A 21,105-nucleotide genomic window follows, 5' to 3' on the forward strand; every position below is an offset into this window, starting at 1 on the left:
CATGCTCTTTCTGCTTTAAAATATCTACTCTTTATTTTTGTACAATATTTGCTCTGTATATTGTAACTAAGTGATCATTTAATGTAGAAATAATGACATTAATGAAAATTTAATATTATATTTTGTTATACATTGACTTGTCCTACATCAGAATGTACTATTTGTGTACTATATGATTACCAGGACCAATAAAACTCTACTCTGCTCTACTCTAAACTGTATTAGAATGTATCAGCTTGGATGTGATTACAACTTTCTGCCTGTTGGTATGAGGTATTCTGATGATACTTCAAAGCATTCAAGATTTTTTGTTGTCATATTGAAGGGTTTCTTTGGCTTTCTCTGTTTTCCACAGATGCAGTTCTTATATACCCACACATCTCATATTCTCTGGTTCTACATTTATTTTCTTAGGTTACCATTAAGTCATAAGCCATGCAGGTGTTTGAACAGAGATGGTGAAATGGGGAGTTCACTGTTTTCTGAGGGCCTGATGTAGAACCATTGTTCAATGCTTGTTGGAGAATCAGTTGTCCAAGATGCACAGTACATCCTATAGATGTTTAAATCTGCACTCAAAAATAGCTCAATTAACATGTAGGTGTTTACATTTGAACTTGTGCATAACTTAGTGGACTTTCAGTTTTTTTTTAATCTGGACTTAAGGATAACTTAATTGATATGTATCATGAATAATTACTTTCTTATTATGTAGAGAAACAGCAAAAACGACCTCTAATTGACCCTCAACTCACAAGGTGAGGTCTCTAAGACAGCATGAGAATTTTTTAAATCCCTCTCAGAGGTAACTTCTAGCAGAGCTCTCCTATATGCTCTATACTTCACATACCCTCCTCAAAGTGCCAGCTATATAGTGTTTTATTGTCGGTTGCATTATTGCCTTGTTCTGACACATATTGTTGATGCATGCTGGGGTCTCCTAGAGGGCACCTTGTGAACTACATACTGTTCTCTTAGTGTAGCAAGCACAAAATCAGTTTGCAGGAATGTGTCAATTTTAACAATCCTAAGTTGATGAAGTTGTTAGTCGGTGGGTAGAGGAACACACCAGTGACATAGATCAAAAAATATAGATGAAAAAGATGATGATTGTGTAAAAGCCAGTGATAATAATTCTGCTGGCAAACACTAGTATCAATCAAGGGAAGAACTTCAGGACAATTGTGTTGGACACCTTCCTGTTTCTCCAATAACATATTTAACATGTTCATTAACATAAAATGTGTTGTGATTGATGGTAAAGGAAAATGTAGATCCTGACAGTGAAAATCAGTTTTACAAACTTCCTCTTTGTCCTATCAAGCGCCATTTTTAACCCTGCAATGTAGTTTATGCGAAAATTTACCTGCTATTAAGATACTATAATTTTCCAGAATGTAAACATCAGTTCTCTAACAATTTGCTTCTGTGTACTAATTTAAAAACCACATAAAAGTATTTAATTTTTTATCAAGAAAGTAAAACATTGCCGGCTTCATTTAGTGCAATAAAATCAATGAGGAGTATTTAAACAACATTGACATAATCATAAAAATAAATGTTGTATAACTTAAATGAAAATTTTCAAATGGTTTAGCCTCTTAATCTCAGTTTACACATTGGGGTCACAGAGACCACACAGTGTAGTATACATTACAAAAAAGTCATGTCATGACTTAAGGGTCATACCAACACTCTATTCAGTGTATTTCAAATTGTGCTGATGACAATGTATGTTCAATGAAGTACTGTCTGGTGTCAGTGGTGTTGAGAAACAAATTAAATCAATAAAACTGAACAAAGTGCTGGAACCATTGGGATCCCATCCAGATTCTATACTGAATTCGTGGCTAGGTTGGTCCCTCTTTTAACTGTAATCTATCATTTACCCCTCAAACAAAAAATCATGACCAGTAGTTCGAAAAAAAAAGCACTGGTCACACCTCTTTACAAGAAAGGTATAGAAGTGATTCACAAAACTACCATCCATTATCCTTGACACTGATTTGTTGTAGAATCTTAGAACATATTCTGAGCTCAAATGCAATGAGGTATCTCAAACAGAATGTCATCCTACATGCCAGTCAGCATTGATTCCAAAAAGTCAATCATGTGAAACCCAACTCGCACTTTTCTCACATGACATACTGAAAGCTTGGATGAAGGCAGTCAAATAGCTACAGTATTTCTTGGTTTTCTAGAAGAAGTAGACTGAGTACCACTTATGATTTCTGTCTAAAGCACAGTCATATGGGTTACTGAGCAAAGTTTGTGACCAGATTAAGTAATTTTTGGCACGGATGACACATAATGTTAACTTGGATGGAGAGACATCAGATGTAGAAATTACTTTGAGTGTGCCCCAGGGGAGATTGTTGGAAGCCTTGCTATATTAGCAGTGATATAGTGAGCAATATCTATAGTGAAATACTGTCTGAAAGAAACTGCATAAATATTCAGTCAGCTCTTGATAAGATTTCAGAATGGTCCAAAGGCTGGCAACTTGCTTTACAAGTTCAGAAGTGTAAAAATGTGATCTTCATGAAATGAAAAAACTTTGTATCCTACGACTACAATATCAATGAACCATGGTTGGAATTGGCCAGCCCTATGTACGGCTTTCTTTCTTTCCTGGCTTTCGTTGCACATTTAACAGTTGTTGTGCAAAGTTGCACCTTTGAATGAACCAGCCAGCTTATCATTTGATGAAATGCACAAGCTTCTCTCCACCTATTACTGTGACAGAAAGCATGTAATTGTGGTGCATGTACAATTTTACCATTGTCAGAAATGCCCAAAGGAATTTTACAAAACCTATGCTGCAGAATTACACAAGTTGAGCTGTCATCATAAATTTGTCATTGGAATGAATCATGCTGCAATGAAAAATGGCAAAGCAATAGGTACAGATACAATACCGGGAGAAATACTAAAATGCTTGAACCACAATGGAATAAGAGAAATATTGAGGTTATGTAATAAAATACATGACAGTGGTGAATGGCCTGAGGACTTTTTGACAACAGTAATGATTCCATTACCGAAAAAACAAGGAACCAAGAAATGCAGCGAGCACAGGACAATCAGCCTCATTTCACATGCAGCCAAAGTGATGTTAAGAATAATTAAAAAAGACTTGAAAAAGTAATAGAGGAGAATCTCGGCGAGGAGCAGTTTGGTTTTAGATGGAATACGGGCACCAGAGATGCAACAGGGCTCCTACGAATCTTGGGAGAAAGGTTTATTGAAAAAGGAAGAGACTTATATATGTGCTTCATCAATTTAGAAAAGGCATTTGACAATGTGGTTTGGGACAAGCTGGCGACTATTATGAGGGAAAAGAGAGTGGACTGGAAAACCAGAAGACTTATAAACTCATTATACCTTAATCAAAAAGTTTCAGTTAAAGTGAGAGGAGAAAGTACAAACTGGATCAGACTAGGGAAAGGAGTAAGACAAGGATGCTGTTTATCACCTACTCTTTTCAACCTCTACTTGGAAAATATGATTGACCAATGCTCATTAGATGACAAAGGAGTAGAAATTGGAGGAAGAAGAGTAGGATGCTTGAGATTTGCTGATGACATGGTCCTTCTAGCCACAGGGGAAAAAGAATTACAGGATTTGGTGGACACCATTGCAACTAATGGAAAAAAATATGGAATGAAAATTAACACAAATAAAACAAAAGTATTGGCAATAGAAGGAAATAAGGAAATAAAAATTGTGCTGAATGGAGAAACACTAGAACAGGTGCAAAATTTTAAGTATCTTGGAAGCAGGATAGACACCGACTGGAAGTGCACCACAGAAATTAAAACAAGGGTAGCAATGGCAAAAGAGGCGTTTTATAAGAAAAGGAGAATCTTCTGCAGCGGTCTGGACAGAGAACTCAGAAAGAGACTCATAAAATGTCTTGTATGGAGTGTTCTTCTATATGGCGCTGAAACATGGACTATGAGGAAAAAAGACATGGTGGAAGATGGAAAGAATAAGTTGGATGGACAGAGTAAAAAATGAAGAGGTACTGAGAAGAGTGGGAGAGAAAAGACCGTTACTAGATGTAATAAAGAGAAGAAAAAGAAATTGGATTGGGCATATATTAAGAAAGAATGATGGACTGATAAAAACAGTTTTAGAAGGTTATGTACGAGTAGATGGAAAAAGGAAGTGAGGAAGGAAGAGATTCCAGATACTGGATGACATGATGGATGGTACAACATACAGCAGCCTTAAGAAGGAAGCAATGGATCGCAGAAAATGGAGAGGCAAAGGACATAGCAGATAACTGATGATGATGAGGAATCATGAATCCTACACTGATCACATAGTGTGTGATACTATCATTCATCTGGTCCCAGATAGGGAAGTCTGTGAAAAACCACTTCAGCATGAGAATCTGACGTTTACTGATGTGCTCAATATAACAAAGCCATTTGAAGCATCATGGGCTAGAGGTGATCAGATTGCTGCCTGGGTGAGGTATTGGAAGTTGCTCAGTCAACACCTCTTACACACGCTGCAAGTGTTCAGAATGACTGGGAAGCCACTGCAGCATCACATGGGGCAGCGCCGGTTATGGCCACAGCAGCAGCAGCAGGCCACATCACAACAGCAGCCGCGTGTCTGCGTTTGGTCTTGTCCGTACTGATTCATCCAACACTAGCATGTTGTGCGCCATAAGTGTTGGGATGTTTGCAACAAGTGTCAAAAGAAAGGCCACATGGCTTTGGTGTGTAACTCCTCTTCAAATGTAGTAGACACAGTAGTACTGTTTATAGACTTGCTTGTGTTTAATAAACCACTAAAAAAGCAAGTTGGTACACAGGCTGCAAGACTTCAGTAAGCGCACAAATGTATGTGAACTTCGGCTCTCCTCCCCTCACACAGATTTCACAATCATTGTAGGAAAATATCTAATTGCACATGGATACACCATAAAATTGTGGTAACACATGGACCAAATGAAATGTGGTGTGCAGGCATAGTGAAATGGTTCCAAAAACACAGACACATGTGATGCTAATCAGAAAGTAAGGCCACCAACATTAACCACAGACAACAATGTTGAGGCAATCTTTTCAGGTAGCTGAAAGAACATGTAAGAGGGAAAGAGATTTGCCAATAATGAGAGTGTTCATACAGCTATTCTCAAATTGCTCTGCGATCAAGGAGTGAATTTGTATCATTGAGGAATCGAGTGATTGGTAGGATGTTCTTACTGTTGTTTATGGAAACTTGGCAACTCTATTAGATAACAGAAAAATACTTTTATTTATTTGAGTCACTTTGATTTCTAGTGCAGCATTCAATAAAATTTAATTGACCTGCTGTAATAATGTGTAACTTGTTTTTCAAGTCCCCCATACTTTATTTCCCTCAGTTTCATTGCTCCAGAAGATAGCACTGTAAGACAACAAAGGGTGGAAGTATGTAAAATAAGTCCACACCCTGGCCATCAAGTTAATGCAGCGACAGATTCTTGTATGTACCAAACATAGCGAACTGAGCTTCTTGATTAGTTTATAATTTCGTTGATTGTATATTGCCATATTATCCAACAGCAAAGCAAGGAGTTTCACACACAGTGTTTCATTTAGTGTAGTACCATTAATATCTATTCCTAGTATGATCAAGTCATTTTTTGCAAGAATGAAACAGTTTTCCGTGAACTAAAAAGAAATACTCGAAAAAATGCTGTAGGCTGCGTCTTGTATGGTTGAATTTAGATGTGATTTGTAGTAGTGACATCAATAATCATCAAAGTTTTTGAATGGACTACCTCAGTTCATCTGGCAAAATGACAAGAGGAATGTTCTTTTTTGGTAACAGCCAGTAATCATAATGACCCATCAATCCCCTCTAAGGATAACTTCACAAACTAAAATCTGTGAGTGAGATTTTATTTCTTTTAGAGAACATGCTTGGCAAACATTTCCATATAAGACATGTAATGTAGCAAAATGGTGTGACTTGACAAAAAAAACTTTGATTCTAACCATATCAAAGTACCCGATACTATCTCGCAACGTTTACTTAAAGTAGTACCAATAGATAAGCATGAATTGTTATACTACAAATTCAATTTACTAATGTGCTTGGAATACCTAGAACTTAGTTACCATCAAATGTAATTAAAAATGTGATGAAATATAGCTACTATGCAAAAATCAGTACAAAAAATATAAACAAATGTTGTAAGTCACCATATAGTGGAGATGCTGAGTTGTAGATAGCCACAACAAACAGACTGTCAGCAAGTAAACTTTTGGCTAAAAAGGGCCTTCATCAGAAATAGACAGCATATGTACAACACTCATGCAAATGCAATTCACACATACATGACTGCAGTCTCTGGCTGCCGAGACCAGACTGCAAGCAGCAGCATATGATGGGAGAAGCAACTGGGTGGTGGGAGTAGGGAGGAGGCTGGGGCAGAGAGGGGGAGGGATGGCAGGGAGGTGGCTGGGGTGGGTGGTGGGGGGGGGTGGGTGGTGGGGGGGTGGGGAGGGGAGGGATAGCACAGTAGAGGTGTGTGTGGGGGGGGAGGTAAAATGCTGCTATACCCAGGCTGCTGAAACATGTCACCTCAAGGTCACTCCCCAAGTGTCGTATAGTTGGTAGTATAACTAACAAACAAGTGAGGAACGGGAGGCGCCGCATCTACTGAACCAATAACAGCACTGAACAAAAGCCGATTCCTGTGTCAATGCTACCACATTGCCAGCTTCCGTGTGAACATTGTATGTTAGTGTGCGAACGCCTGCTGTTGTGTTGTGTTACCGCCTTGACTACAGTTTTTACTTGTTAAACAATGTCTCCAAAACAATGTCATTCACCCAGTGATAATCTATTGCACTGTGGAGTGCCATTAAATAGTCAGGCTTTGGAATTACTATGGAGGACGCGTGAGTTTTACGAGCAAGAAAAAGAATTTGTTTCTGTTCATGGGAATGCGTTGATTCCTGCCGATAAAGTTTTAGAGCATACCTTGAAAGCTCTAGGACTCAGTGAAAGAACAGTTATAAGGAAAGGGGTGCTACTTCAAGACAGTGAAATAAACAGCGTGGAAGAAAGCCCCTGTGGAAGAAACAGTGCGTTTCTAAGTACTCCGGGCAAGAAAAAGAAGCAGCCTCGTCCTGTTACAGATATTGATTGTTTCCAATTCGATGCAATTTGTTGGCACATATATGGATACTATAAAAGGAAAGAATACCCCACAATAGCGAAGTTGCTAATTTCTTTGAGAGAAAGTGAACTTTTCTCAGGGGGGAAAACATCATTTAAGATGATATTAAAAAGTATGGGCTTCTGTTTTAAAAAAGTTAGATGGACAAAAACTGTTACTAGAAAAAGCTCATGTCATTGCAGCTCATTCCATTTTCTTACACAAAATTGTAGGAAAGGACATACACTCAGTCATATGGTTAGGCAAAACCTGGGTCAACGGTGGAGAATCAGTTGAGAAATGCTGGAAAGATGTTACTCCAAACAGCAGTGGTCATCAGTCAACAGGAAGAGGATCACGATTAATTGTGGCCCATGCATGATCTTCAAATGGCTTTGTTCCTGATGGACTTCTAGTTTCTTGATTGAAAACAACCAGTGACTATCATGAGGATATGGACCACCCATGGTTTCTACAGTGGTTTAAGAATCTGTTGCTCCAGTTTAGTGTTCCGATAATTTTTGTGATGGACAATGCACTGTACCATTCCATGATTTTAGATAAAGCTCCCACCACTAGTGACCATAAAGAAACTATGGTGCAGTGGTTGCAGGCAAGAGATATTGCTGTGGACATGAGCATGACAAAACTGCTGTTATACTTGCTCGTGAAACAAAATAAGCCTGTGGCGCCTAAATACATTGTAGATGAAATTGCAAGTGAACAGGGTCACTTGGTAATTAGGCTACCACCTTATCACTGTCATTTTAATCCAATGGAATTGGTTTGGAGTGAAGTCAAGATGTACATTAGAAGTAACGACAAGACTTTTACTATAACAGAAGTGGAAAGACTGCTATGTGAAGGTCTTGCTACAGTAGACGCTACCTCATGGAGTAAAAAAAGTAGACCATGTTGCTAAACTGATAAGAGAAGCACAGACTATAGATGGCATTATAAATGAAAATGAATAGTTGATGATTTCTCTTAATGATGATGATGATAATGATGATGATGATGATGATGATGATGATGGCAAAGACAATGGTTTTGGAGCCAATTCCGATGACAGTGAAGGAAAACTGGATGGAATTGCACTACTGACATCGTAAATTGGTGAGTGTAAATGTATACAGAATTAATTCTTTTTCTCTCTGCAATTGGGTAGGCTATGTATTTTTTGTTTTATTTCTTTCTATGAGTGTGGATAGCATGTTATTTGGTATGTTTAGATTTGCATTATTATACGACGTTTTACATGCAGCTATTACAGTAACAATTTCGACAACTTTTCATAGATATTGTCATTAACTTCAGGTGTTGTTATTTCCCAGTTTAATATACTATCAAACACTTAGTCTCCATCGTCGGTCTCTCCATTGTTAGAAAAACGTACTTTGTTGCACTTACGTATAAACGTTGATTGTAGCTTACGTTTACAAAACATACTTCAGAGTTGTGAGCGTGCACGGTGGCAGCTATTGCAACCTCGCAATCGCAGTGTAGCCAACCACACGTGAACTGTCAAGTGACATTTTTCACCAGCCCGGGTATAGTAGGAACATACAGGGGAGAGGTGAGCAGAGGGGAGGGCAGCTGGGTGCAACTGGGAGGTTAGACAGAGGGCAGGAGAAAGGGAGGCAGGGGCGGAAGAGGAGAGAATTAAAAGCACTTGCGTGGATTGGCAGATAAAGGGCTGATTAGTACTGAAATGGGAACAGGGAAGGGGCTGAAGAGGCTAGGTGGGTAATGACAATGACTAGCGAAGATTGAGGCCAGGAGGGTTATGGGAACATGGGATACATTGCAGGGAGAGTTCCCACCTGTGTAGTTAAAAAGAAGGTGGTGTTATTGGGAAGGATCCAGATGGAACAGGCTGTGAAGCAGTCATTGAAGTGAAGAATGTCATGTTGGACAGCATGCTCAGCAACTGGGTGGTCAGCTGTTTCTTGGCCACAGTTTGTCGGTGGCTCTTCATGAGGACAGACATCTTGTCAGTCATCATGCTCACATAGAATACAGCACAGTGGTTGCGGCTTAGTTTGTAGATCACATGACTGGTTTCACAGGCAGCCTTACTTTTGATGGGATAGGTGGTGCTTGTGACCGGACTGGAGTAGGTGGTGGTGGGAGGATATATGAAACAGGTGTTGCATCTAGGTCCATAACAGGGATATGGGCAATGCGGCAAGGGATTGGGAGCAGGGGTTGAGTAGGGGTGGATGAGGATATTTTGTACAGGTTTGATGGGTGGTGAAATATCTCTGTGGGAGGGGTGGGAAGGATAGCGGATGGGATATTCCTCATTTCAGGGCACAACTAGAGGTAGTTGAAACCCTGGTGCAGAATGTGATTCAGTTGCTCCAGTCCTGGGTGGTACTGGGTCATGAGGGGAGTGCTTCTCTGTGGCTGGATGGTTGAACTTTGGCAGATGGTGAATGACTGGAGAGATAAGGCAAGGGAGATCTGTTTTTGTAGAAGGTTGGGAGGATAATTATGGTCTGTGAAGGCAAGTAAGAAAGTCAACTGAGTAATATGGATCACATGTAATACCTCAACCAAAACTGAGAACAGAAGAAAACATTTAGAGGAATTACTTTTCAGCATGCCCTTGTATAAAGTAAACAAGCATTATTAACGTCTATAGAGAGAGAAAACCAGATTATAATGAGCTTAAAATAAATAATGAGTCCACACATTGTGTGGATGCTCAAAATTTCTTGGAATACCTGATGACTGTCAAAGTGGAAAAGTGTGTAAAAATACTTAGTAATAGAACCTCTGCAACATGCTATACTCTCTGAAATCTGGCATCAGCATGTGATATTTCATGTATCAGATCAGTATATTTTGTTTATATCTGTACTGTCATTACTTATGGTGTAATTTTTTGGGGAGAGAATAGGAAAAATATCTAAGTTATATTCAGACTGCAGAAAAGAGCAGTAAGTACATATAATAACCAAGAGTGGCAGCACAGTTCATTGCCTTAAACCTTTTAAAATGCTGGAAATCTTAAATGTCTTTTGCGAATATTTTCTGAGTGTTGTGTATGTAAAAAAATATTGAATACTATGTCAAAAATTGTTTCATACATTATCATGAACCTTGAAACAGCTATAAATTGCATCTGGACAGAGAAATTAAAGTTACAACATTGCAGACTTTATTGTACAGTGTCATCAAATTATACAATAACACATAAAAGATGTATGTATGACTGCTTTTTCAAAACAAAACTAAAAAATATTTAAAACACAAAAGTTTTTATATGGTTATGAAAGATCTGCATTAAAGAGGTTGCTTAATATAAGAAGTTCTCTATTATAATATATGTAGAAATAATAATTATATAAGAATAAAAAACTAATGTAATTATAGATTAAAATTACAGTCAATTATGATGTAAGAAGTCAATTATAAGCTGTTAATCTGTCTGTGTTTTGAATGACAGTATCATGCAAATTATACCTGTTTCAAGTTTCATGATAATGTATGAAACAATTTTTGATGTAGTACTCAACCGTTTGATGGATTAATAATGAAATCAATCAAGCATTTCTCGAATGATGATGAGGTGATTTTTGAGGTGGAAAATATCCTGAGCAGCTAAAATGCAGATTTCTACAGCTCAAGACCTGCAGCAAGTTGCATTTGTAAGGTGGTTGTGTAGAGGAGGGCTGACACCATCAGGAATCATGAGGAACCCCTTGAGTGTGAGGTCGCAAAGGCCAATGATGTTTACTGCATTCAATGCTCCGCATATTGTCTATCATGCAACCACAATCATGCAACCACAATATTGGCTGCTAATGGCAGTGGTGGGCAGAACTGGAGGTATCCAATGGAGAACACAGCATGAGGCTACAGAGTGCCATTGACCTGCTTAGTCAATGAGTAATTCACAACAGTGCTACAGTATAAGTGGTTTTGATACAAAGGAGAGCAATGGCAACAATTAACAAAGCAAACATTGTATTACATCTATAACAACAGTTGCCAAAGCTGACATTTCATCAGAAAGGAACCTAAGGAATTTTGCAGAACGAGTGTTTCTTCAAGATGAGTCAGTGGAATGTGTGGTGTCACATACACTCAACTGTACGGATGATGTACATGAGGAGTACAATGATGACAACACTTGCTTAACAAGCGAAAGTGATATTGAAACTGGTATCGAGCAATGCAGTTCATCATCATTGTTGGACAGAGAGCCACAAATCCCAACTTCATTGAAATGTAGTAAAGTACAATTTACCTCAAATGGGCAGGTACTAAACATAATTACAGACATGGAAGATCATCTGCATCACAGTAAAAAAAATAAATAATTAAAAACAGATTTCAAATAAGTCAACAGCAATAAGACTGTGTAGTGCATAAGAAAAACTATGGATATTCAAGGAAGGACATGGTGCACTTTTTACAAAATCTGGTATTTGCACATTTCAAGGATGCTCAGTGCAATTTATAGGATATACATGATAGTGCCCTACTACATTATACACATTAAATTGCACATTACATATATTACAGTAATTCTGAGGGAAACAGTGGACGGTTGCATAACTTCAGACAGTGCTATAGAAATGGAAGAGGTAGGATAATGAAATTTCAAACAAAACGTCAACTTAACAATGCGCAGTAAACTGTGGAATCAGCCTGAAAATGTATAGATGAGATAAACACATTTATTCTGTTGTTCAGTAAGGAATTTGTTTCGAACTCCAACCAGTCAGGATTTGAAGAGGAAATGTATATGAAAGGAACCTCAAAATTAAAGTTTCGAAGAGGGTTGTATCATGCATGATCCACTATCATCAATGCCATAACACATTCACATCCAGTTATGTCAAAGGTTAACCTGGATTATACATTGGCTGAAAAGTTATTTATTGTGATGCAAAGTTGGAGGTGCTCTGTCCCCTATGATTATTTCTCATGTGCATGATATTGGTAGGGTGGTAGGGAATATTTACATCACAACAAGAACAAGTGGGTAAATGGGCATAAGAGAAATACAATTATGGCAAGAGCACTGCTTTTGGCCAATAGCTGGTCAAATTAATTTGTTTTTGCTTGAGTCCTGATCTGAGTATGAAAATCATATAACTGTAGAGTAAACTGTTCCTCCTGAAAAGTGTATGACACTGCAATCCATACCCCTTGCAACCACTGGACAAATTCAGCCTGTGGATGTTTGTTTTTTCCTGACTGTAAAACATATTATTGCACTGTCTGTCACTACACCTTAATGGCTAGCCAATTTCACAATTAGCTCCATGACAGACTGTTTAACATTTGGTTGCATGACATCACATTCCATCAGTTCTCATCACATTGTTACACCAACATGATTCCATAAACATTCTTTAAAAGTGGATACCGAGCTGAATGTCCTGTATGATTTGTAGCTCTAAAGAAGCTAGCATTCAATCTTGATGGTGTGAAACTTTGTGATCACTGTGGTGCATCATTTTTCATTTAGTGTTCACATTGTAAGTTGGTGATTTGTTTTAAACATTTCTAGACTGTTGATGATGTTCATTTTGTGAAGTGTAATATATACATTGCACCTCCTAGACACTCATTTTCTGTTGCCTCCCTGATGCACATGGTGAGTCATTAGCAGCTAATATTTTCCCATCATAGCTATTAACATAACACTTTCAAATGAATCTTGCTAATGATTGATCTTGGGATCTTGCACTCAAGGGGTTCCTCGTCAGAGCTGAGTCTGGCCTTATTGACCAGAGACAGTAGTCACATGTATGTCAGTATGTGTATTAAAAGCTTTTTGAACTATTTTGAAGCAAAATATAAAAATAAAATTTGATCATCAATTTGTCACACTGTTTTGTAGCAGATTGTTACAGTGTACTGTCCCCAAACCAGAAGGAGTCACAGCAGCTTGTAGGCATGTCATCTCGTGGTGACTTCAGCTGCCAACACTAGCCCATTTACCACACTAACTGTGAGAAAGCGGACATATGCTGCAAGGACTTCTCTACTTTTGCTGTGTAAGTGCACAGGGCACTTTCATCTCCCAGTGTCCCTCACTTTCCTGACTCATTACATCTCATTTTTGATCACAGTACATACTATGTGTGTACTGTCTGCCTATGTAGTGCAATGGTTGCATTACTGCCTACCACACAAGGGGGGCCCGTGTTCGATTCCTGGCAGGGGACTGGGTGTTGTGTGTCTTTGATTATCATTTTCATCATCATTGACACTCAAGTTGCTGAAGTGGTGTCAACGAAAAAGACTTGCAATACAGTGGCCGAATCTTGAAAGGGATATTCCGGCCAATAAATGCCATACCATAATTTCATTTTTTTTAATGTGTGTACTTTATCTTTGAATGTAGACTCCCTACATATGAACTGACAGAAAGCAAATGATTTCGTATTTGTAGTGACTTGTCACTGGTCACTGCTGACCTTAAGTATCAAACTGTGTCATAGGCAGTGTTTTTATATTAGCCACTGTTGGCTGCTGTGTTTCATTTTGACAATAAGTAATTCATAGCCATAAATATTTTTTATTGGACCATCACTATTGTATGAGTCACTGTAAAAGCCAGTTCAAGTTACATTTCATTAGGTGAGACATTTAAGCATCTATTAGCAGTTTGTGTCACTTCTGCTACAAATCATACAGTTGTGGCCTCCAAGAGTTAATGGATGAGCATTAGCATAATAACAGTCATGTTTATGATGATGTCTCTGGACAAGACTGTGTGAGATGAGGTAATACCATTTCAGCATTTCTGTTTAATTTGGTCCTGGAGATAGTAATTCAGGAAATGAAAAGAGAAGGTAAAGGGGCAAAGCTAAAAGATATTGGGGTATGCTGGGATATGCAGATGACATTGCAGCCATAGTGGAGTCAGAGGAAGAGACAACAGAAACCACAGATGACTTATTAATGGATTCCATTAATACTGGGCTGAGGATTAATATGGAGAAGACTGAAATGATAGAAGTATCCAGAAAAGTGTCTAACAATGCCCCATTACAGATTGCAATATAGAATGTAGCTAGACTGGAAAATTTTAAATAGTTTGACACCTGGTTCAACAAGAATGATAATCTAAAACAAGAAATTAATCGACATATTGTTAATGGTACAAAAGCTAACTTCACTCTGAAGCAGATAATGTAAACAGAATCCTGTCAGCTGGAACCAAACTTAAGGCCTACAAAGCAGTGATACTAACAGTGTTGTGGTATTGGACAGAAACTTTCAGCACAAAAAGGATGAAGAGAACCTGTTGATCTTTGAATGGAAAATCATGAAAAAGATCTTTGGACCAACCTGCAAAGGCAACACCTGGAAATGTAGAAAGTACCAGGAGCTGTACAACTTGATGAATCAAACAAACATCATGCAGAAAATGAAAGCACGTAGAGTAAGCCTGGCAGTGTACACTATCAGAAGGTTAGAAATGTGCCAGGCTAAAGCTGTGCTTATGTTTAACCCGATGGAATTTGTCCAGTTGGAAAACCAAGGTAGCAATGGGAGGATGAACTCCAGAAAAACCTTCAGAAGCTGGCTGCCCACAAGAAATGGATCATAAGTGCACAAGCTCACCATCTAGGGAGGAACACTGTAAGGTCAGCACAGGACCTTCAGACCTCTGATATATCTATAGAATTAATATTGAAATTGTGATGCTTTATATAAAATTTGTAAATTAGGTAGACATGTGAAACTTCCTGGCAGATTACAGCACACAGTTTTAATCTTTCGGGAAGTTCCAAATCAGCATACACTCTGCCACAGAGTGAAAATTTCATTCTGAGAACATCCCCCAAGGTTGTGGTGAAGCCATGTCTCTGCAGTATCCTCTCTTCCAAAAGTGCTAGTCTCACAAGGTGTGTGAGAGAACTTCAGTGAAGTTTGGAAGATAGGGGATGAGATGTGGTAGAACTAGAGCTCTGAGGGTGGGCCATGAGTTGTGCTTGGATAGCTCAGTTAGTAGAGCTCTTGGCCACAAAATAAAAAAAGGCCCCAGTCCAGCATACCGATTTAATCTCCTAGGAAGTTTCAAATTGGTACACACTCCAAATTAATTTTGGATATGTAGACATGTGTTTCTGGGTTTTAGAATGATCGAAATAATTGTATGTACAAATAAAAAGAACCATTATAAAATCTTTAATTTCAAAATTAAAAGTAATAAAAATGCACTTGTAAAATAGAATATAGAAAAATAGCAAAGTAATACAAATTTAAAAAATCAGTAGGTCTATTGTAATAACATATTCAGTTAGATTGGTTTTCATTATGAAAGAATGAGGATTAGAGTTTAACATCCCATCCCTTCATTAGAGATGGAGTACAAATTCTGACTGTTTCAATGATGGAGAAGAAAAATTGGTCATGTCTTTTCAAACAAACAATCCTGGCCTTTGCCTGAGCAATTCAGGGAAACTGCAGAAAGCCTAAATCTGGATGGCTGGATGCAGATTTGAACCATCATCCTCCCATATGCACTACTGATTGAGCCACCTTGCTCAGTAGTTTTCATTTGGTGCCAACACCATTTTGGTGTGCAGTATAGTCAGCAAGTAGTAGTGATAGTTGGAGGTCAGACAAGTGCAACAAGATCTGCCATATGGTCACTTACTACTCAATGATGATGTAATTGCAGTGCAGAAAATAAAAGGTATGTTACTGAAAATTGCTGAAAAAAAGCTTTTTTATTGAGAAAATTATCACCCAAGTTTTTGCTATGTGGACTAAGGACAAAGGAAATGGAGGAGAAACATGAAGGAATAATATTTATTTCAACATGTAATTAATATAACTACTAAATGGTTGTAGCTGTGTTTCTCATTTGCATATATTTCTTATATCACATGCATAAAATTCAATGAAGTTTGAAATAATGCACTGTTTTACAATTCACAGTATTGACTATTTAGAGGATGCAGAAGTTACTGTCTGGCTGCCTGTGCACCTTCTCTCCTCATAGCAGATGGCGTTTGCTTCCTTCACTCCCCAGAGCTTGTAGTGAAACTTCATTATTAATACAGTACAAAGCCTACTTTTCTACAATGTCTTTCTCTCATGTTAATGTATACCTTGACTCATTTCATATTCTTGAAATTTATTCTTCTTGGTTGGATCTACAGTACATGATGAAATAATGAATGAATGAATTAAACAAATATAGGTGCTCACCTTCTTCCATTCCTTCACCAACAAACCAGTGCATGAATGCTCTTTTTGCAAACATGAGGTCAAATTTCTGGTCAAGCCTCATCCATGCCTCTACAATAGCTGTTGTATTGCACAAGCAGCACACAGCTCTCTCCACCTTAGCCAGGTCACCACCAGGAACCACTGTTGGGGGTTGGTAGTTGATACCGACCTGTGGGCAGAGGAGAACACACAGTATCTACCAAAAGCACACAGTGCGAAACAGGGCACTGCAAATCCAAATGTGTGTCACGAGCCTTGAGCCTAGTGCATGAGAAGAAAAAACTGTTAGTAAGTGTTAAAAAAACCTAGAGAGTGTAGAGCGCAAAACAGTATCTGGGGAACATCATCAGTATAGGTGTTCCTCAGGGATTGATATTGGCTCCTCTCTTGTTATATGTAAATGATCTGCTAATGCATCAATTTACACAAGAAGTAGAACTTGTTCTTTTTGCTGACGATATGATTGTTATGATCAAGCCTACTGGAGTAACTTCAACACTTGAAGATGTAAATAAAATTTTCTTGAAAATTAGTAACTTATTTTCTGAAAGTGGAATGTCAATGAACTTAGACGAACACAGTTTGTCCAATCCTGTATTGCACAATCCCTGACTGCATCATTAGAAAAATGTGAAGGTTAACCAATAAATGAAAGAAAATATTGTAATAGACAGCAATCTTCTCAACCCCCCCCCCCCCCCCCTTTCCCATCCACACCCACACCTTGCTATCCCTTCTTCCTCCTCGATCCATGCTAAATGACAGCTGTATTCTGGTCCAAGCTGCTGGAGATAGTAGTCATGTGTGCCTGAGGTGTGCTTGCTCATGTGAATGAATGTTTGTGTGCTTCCTTTTTTAGTGAAGGCTTTGGCCAAAAGTTAATGTGTAAGTATTTTTTTGTTGTGCCTGTCTGCAACTCAGTGTGTCATCTTTACTGTGAGTAGCAATCTATCTCTTCCTTATATTGTTGATATTCCAACCTGGGGTTTCCATTGCTTCGTTTGGTTTATAGGTAACATATGATTTTCTTATGTTTGTACATTCTTGGATGGCTCCGAGCACTATGGGACTTAACATCTGAGGTGATCAGTGCCCTAGAACTTAGAGCTACCTAAACCTAACTAACCTAAGGCATCACACACATCCATGCCCGAGGCAGGATTTGAACCTGCGACTGTAGCGGTCGCGTGGTTTCAGACTGAAGTGCATAGAGCTACTCAGCCACTGCGGCTGGTTACATTCTTGGAGCAATTTGTCTTAATAACATATTTATAGGCCCAGTTGAAACATAAATGTCATTCATTAACACTTGCCAAACACACTCCAACACAGAATAAATGACACATAGTTTATAAAAGTTACCAATGCTGTGAATTCTCCGGGAGTACAAAAGAAAACAATCAGAACAGTCGAAGTTTGAATTACTGTGGTGGGAACTACTTGTAGGAAATGCAGAATCTAGTCACTTAGCATAACAGTATCACAGTCTACCAAAGTAGAACTTTATAGTGTTAGGCAAAATGTCACTGCACACACATATTGATGAGGCCCCGTCATAAGAGGAACAGTCCAAAGAATAACTAGTGTCACGCAGAATAATCAGGACTTGTTGACCATGGAGAGGAACATGTCAGCTACAGGACTGGGCCTGAAGTCAATTTGCCCTAAATTAGCCCACTGATGGAGGCAAATTACCTGCTGGCTGGAGATGCTGTGCCACTCCCCACTTGCAGTAACACAGCCAGACATAGGTGTAGTATGGCATTGTCCATTGATATATCTGGTGGGATTATAAGAAATAGAAACCACTACATACAGTTCACTCAGTGTTTCAACACTAACCAGAGCTCACACCACAGCCACTTGCACATGATTTTAGGTCTATCATCACACCTCTGTTACATCTTCATATTTTACTGCTGCCTGTCTGAAACACTGGTTCTCCAGCTAGCCATGATTAGTGATACATCAGCATTATGCACTTCAGTTTTGGATGTCCATCTTTACTGTAAAAGGCATTATGTTGTTACTAAGAGGTGCGGCTGGGACTGGTGAAGCCTTCTCAGTCAAATGTGGCACTTCTGGTGTCTGTAGAAAAATCAGTGTGGCTGTGGCCATCATTTGTGTAAGAGCTATATGATTTGCATGAAACTTGGAAAAACTGCTACTGAAACCTATATATGATTAAAATAAGTATATGGTGAAGGCTGTTTATCATGTATACAAGTTTTTTTAATGGTTCACAATTGAGCACATATGAGACATCTTTGGACACAAACTAAAGTGTCATCCACAGAAAGCATTACATATCCCTGTATAGACCAATAAAGTGCAACAGACATGGAACTCCATCCCACAAACTGACATCTGGTACCTGTATAACACATTGCATTCAAAGTATGCATACTTGTGCTCAACATTGTGGTGATTACATCAGTTATTAATGTACCGGCATTTCTCTTTTGCTACTGTTTATCTTGTGTTTACATTAACTTGTGATCTTGCAATGTTAGCTACTTATACATATTACCTAGACAACTGCTTCCAGAAATTTCATTACTCTACATTAATTATATTTTGGTGTTGTGACTTTTATCTGTCAGTATATATCCCTCCTTCTTGTCAATGTATTCCACTTGTTCCACTCCTCGCTGATTTGTTGATTCTGTGGGAAAAGCTCATTTCTTATCTGAGCTCTTAATTTGCAACATTAATAAATAGACAGACAATAGCTTACCTTAAATCCAGTTGGACACCATTCTACAAACTGTATGGTCTTCTCTTTCTTAATTGCAGAGATGGCTGAATTGACATCCTTTGGCACAATGTCTCCACGGTAGAGCATACAGACAGCCATGTATTTGCCTCTCCGTGGGTCACAGTTCACCTAGTTAGAGATCATTATCAGACAATGTTTAGGAAATGTATAAGAGGGCCACCCTCTATGCATGTACAAAAATGAATTTTATTTTTTCTCATATTTATTGGGAAAATTTGTGTTGGATGACTCCAGATTCGAGATTTGTGTTCAACATACCAGAAAACATGAAATAAACTACTAGAAACAAATACACCAGAAGTTTCCAGTGTAAATCACCATTTTGCTGGAATGCATGGATTTTGAAAACATCAATCATGTTAAACCTAACTTCCACTTTTCTCACATGATATACTGAAAGATTTGAATCAAAGTAGCCACTTAGGTGCAGTATTTCTTGAATTCCAAAATGCATTTCACTCAGTACCACACCTACACTTATTGTCAAAAAAATGACCAAATGGGGAATTGAGTGAAATTTGTGACTGGATTGAGGACTTTTTGGTAGGCAGGACCCAGCAAATTACCTTGGATGGAGATTCATTGTCAGATGTAGAAATAACATTGGGTGTGCCCCAAGGAATTGTGCTGGCCCGAGAAGTTTGGGGATTGGTAGTACGTCGTGACAAGATGTGGTCACGAGGTCCGAGCCACACAAGGAGATCTTGTGCAGAGCAAAAATACCAGAGTACTTCACCAGGGTCAGCAATGACTACAAGCAGCGGGCGGACATCGCATGGTTGGTTGGCAACATTCGTGTCGACCGCTCACGGCCTGGCTGCCCTGTTCTACCTGACTTATGTTGACACCACTTAGTAACTGCTGTGGCGCACCGTGGATCTATGGAACTGCCTACTGACAATGAGGAGTAACATTCTATAATCCTCATGGTGATTTGTTTCATTGTCTACCGGCCCTCCTCATTATTTTCTGGTTTGTACCCAGACCCTCAGAGTTTTTCTCAGTCGGATCTTTGGTCATAAATATAGGCAGTAGTATTGTACTAAGACACTAATTGTCATTTTAAAATTTGTCCCACCATTATATTGGCTTTCCTTTCTGGTTTGTACCTGATCATTAATGTTCTGATTAATCAGCTCTTGGTTGTAAATACAGCAGAACAGTTGTACTAAGGCTCAGGTTGCTGTTAAACAAAAGAGGGACCTTTTGGTTAGATTTAGCTGTTGACTGGTTCAATTCTTTGATTGTAATTGCATTTCTCAGTCATTAGTTATAATCTAAACAACCTGTTGTACTAAGCTGTTAATTTCTGCATTTGAAAGGCTGAGTCATTATTGATGTATTTTAGCTGGATCTTGTGGTTCTGCCGAGTGAGTTCTCTTGTAATAAGTGTTCACAAGTAATGTTTTAAGATGTTCCTTCAGAGGGTCTTAATAACTGACAATCAGTTTAACTTTGAAAATATTAACAGCCAACTGTCACCAGGGCTTTAGTCAAAATAAAATTGTCACAAGGACGAATTGGGATCCAGTCGCACCTTGGTTGCCGATTGAAATTAAGAGGTTGGTTGCTTTGAAGTAAGTTATCACCGTCATATTGTTTGCTGTTTTGCAATTCAGCACTTCAGATTTATTTTGCAAAGATTAAAAGCTTATTAAACTTATGGTTTAAGGTCAAAATAATTTTGCAGATTTGTTCATTTTGTTAAAGAAAATTTTATGGTTAAATGTTTCGATTATCTGTAAAACACAGTTTATATATATTGTTAAATAAACAGATTGTGTGAAAAAAAGCTGTTTGGTAGATCCTCCCTTCCTTGTTTTCCTTAATTCTAGTAAGTATTAAGTATCAATTACTCTAGGAATATACAACAACCTCCTACATATCCCTCACATAGGAATCATCATAATGAGATTATAATGATTACTGTATGCACAGAGGAATT

General features: G+C 38.4%; 1 protein-coding gene across 1 annotated transcript in view; it reads right to left on the reverse strand.

The window, feature by feature from the left end:
• Nucleotides 1-21,105, reverse strand: part of LOC126215019 (tubulin alpha-3 chain-like) — a 234,480-nt gene that overhangs the window by 4,768 nt on the left and 208,607 nt on the right. Inside the window, exons 8-9 of the mRNA XM_049941642.1 lie at nucleotides 19,119-19,268; nucleotides 16,361-16,550 (exon numbers count right to left, since the gene is read on the reverse strand). Coding sequence (XP_049797599.1) covers nucleotides 16,361-16,550; nucleotides 19,119-19,268 — 340 coding nt within the window. The remainder of the gene's footprint in view (nucleotides 1-16,360; nucleotides 16,551-19,118; nucleotides 19,269-21,105) is intronic.

This window comes from Schistocerca nitens, chromosome 12 (assembly GCF_023898315.1).
Source record: "Schistocerca nitens isolate TAMUIC-IGC-003100 chromosome 12, iqSchNite1.1, whole genome shotgun sequence".
Taxonomy (NCBI): Eukaryota; Metazoa; Arthropoda; class Insecta; order Orthoptera; family Acrididae; genus Schistocerca; species Schistocerca nitens.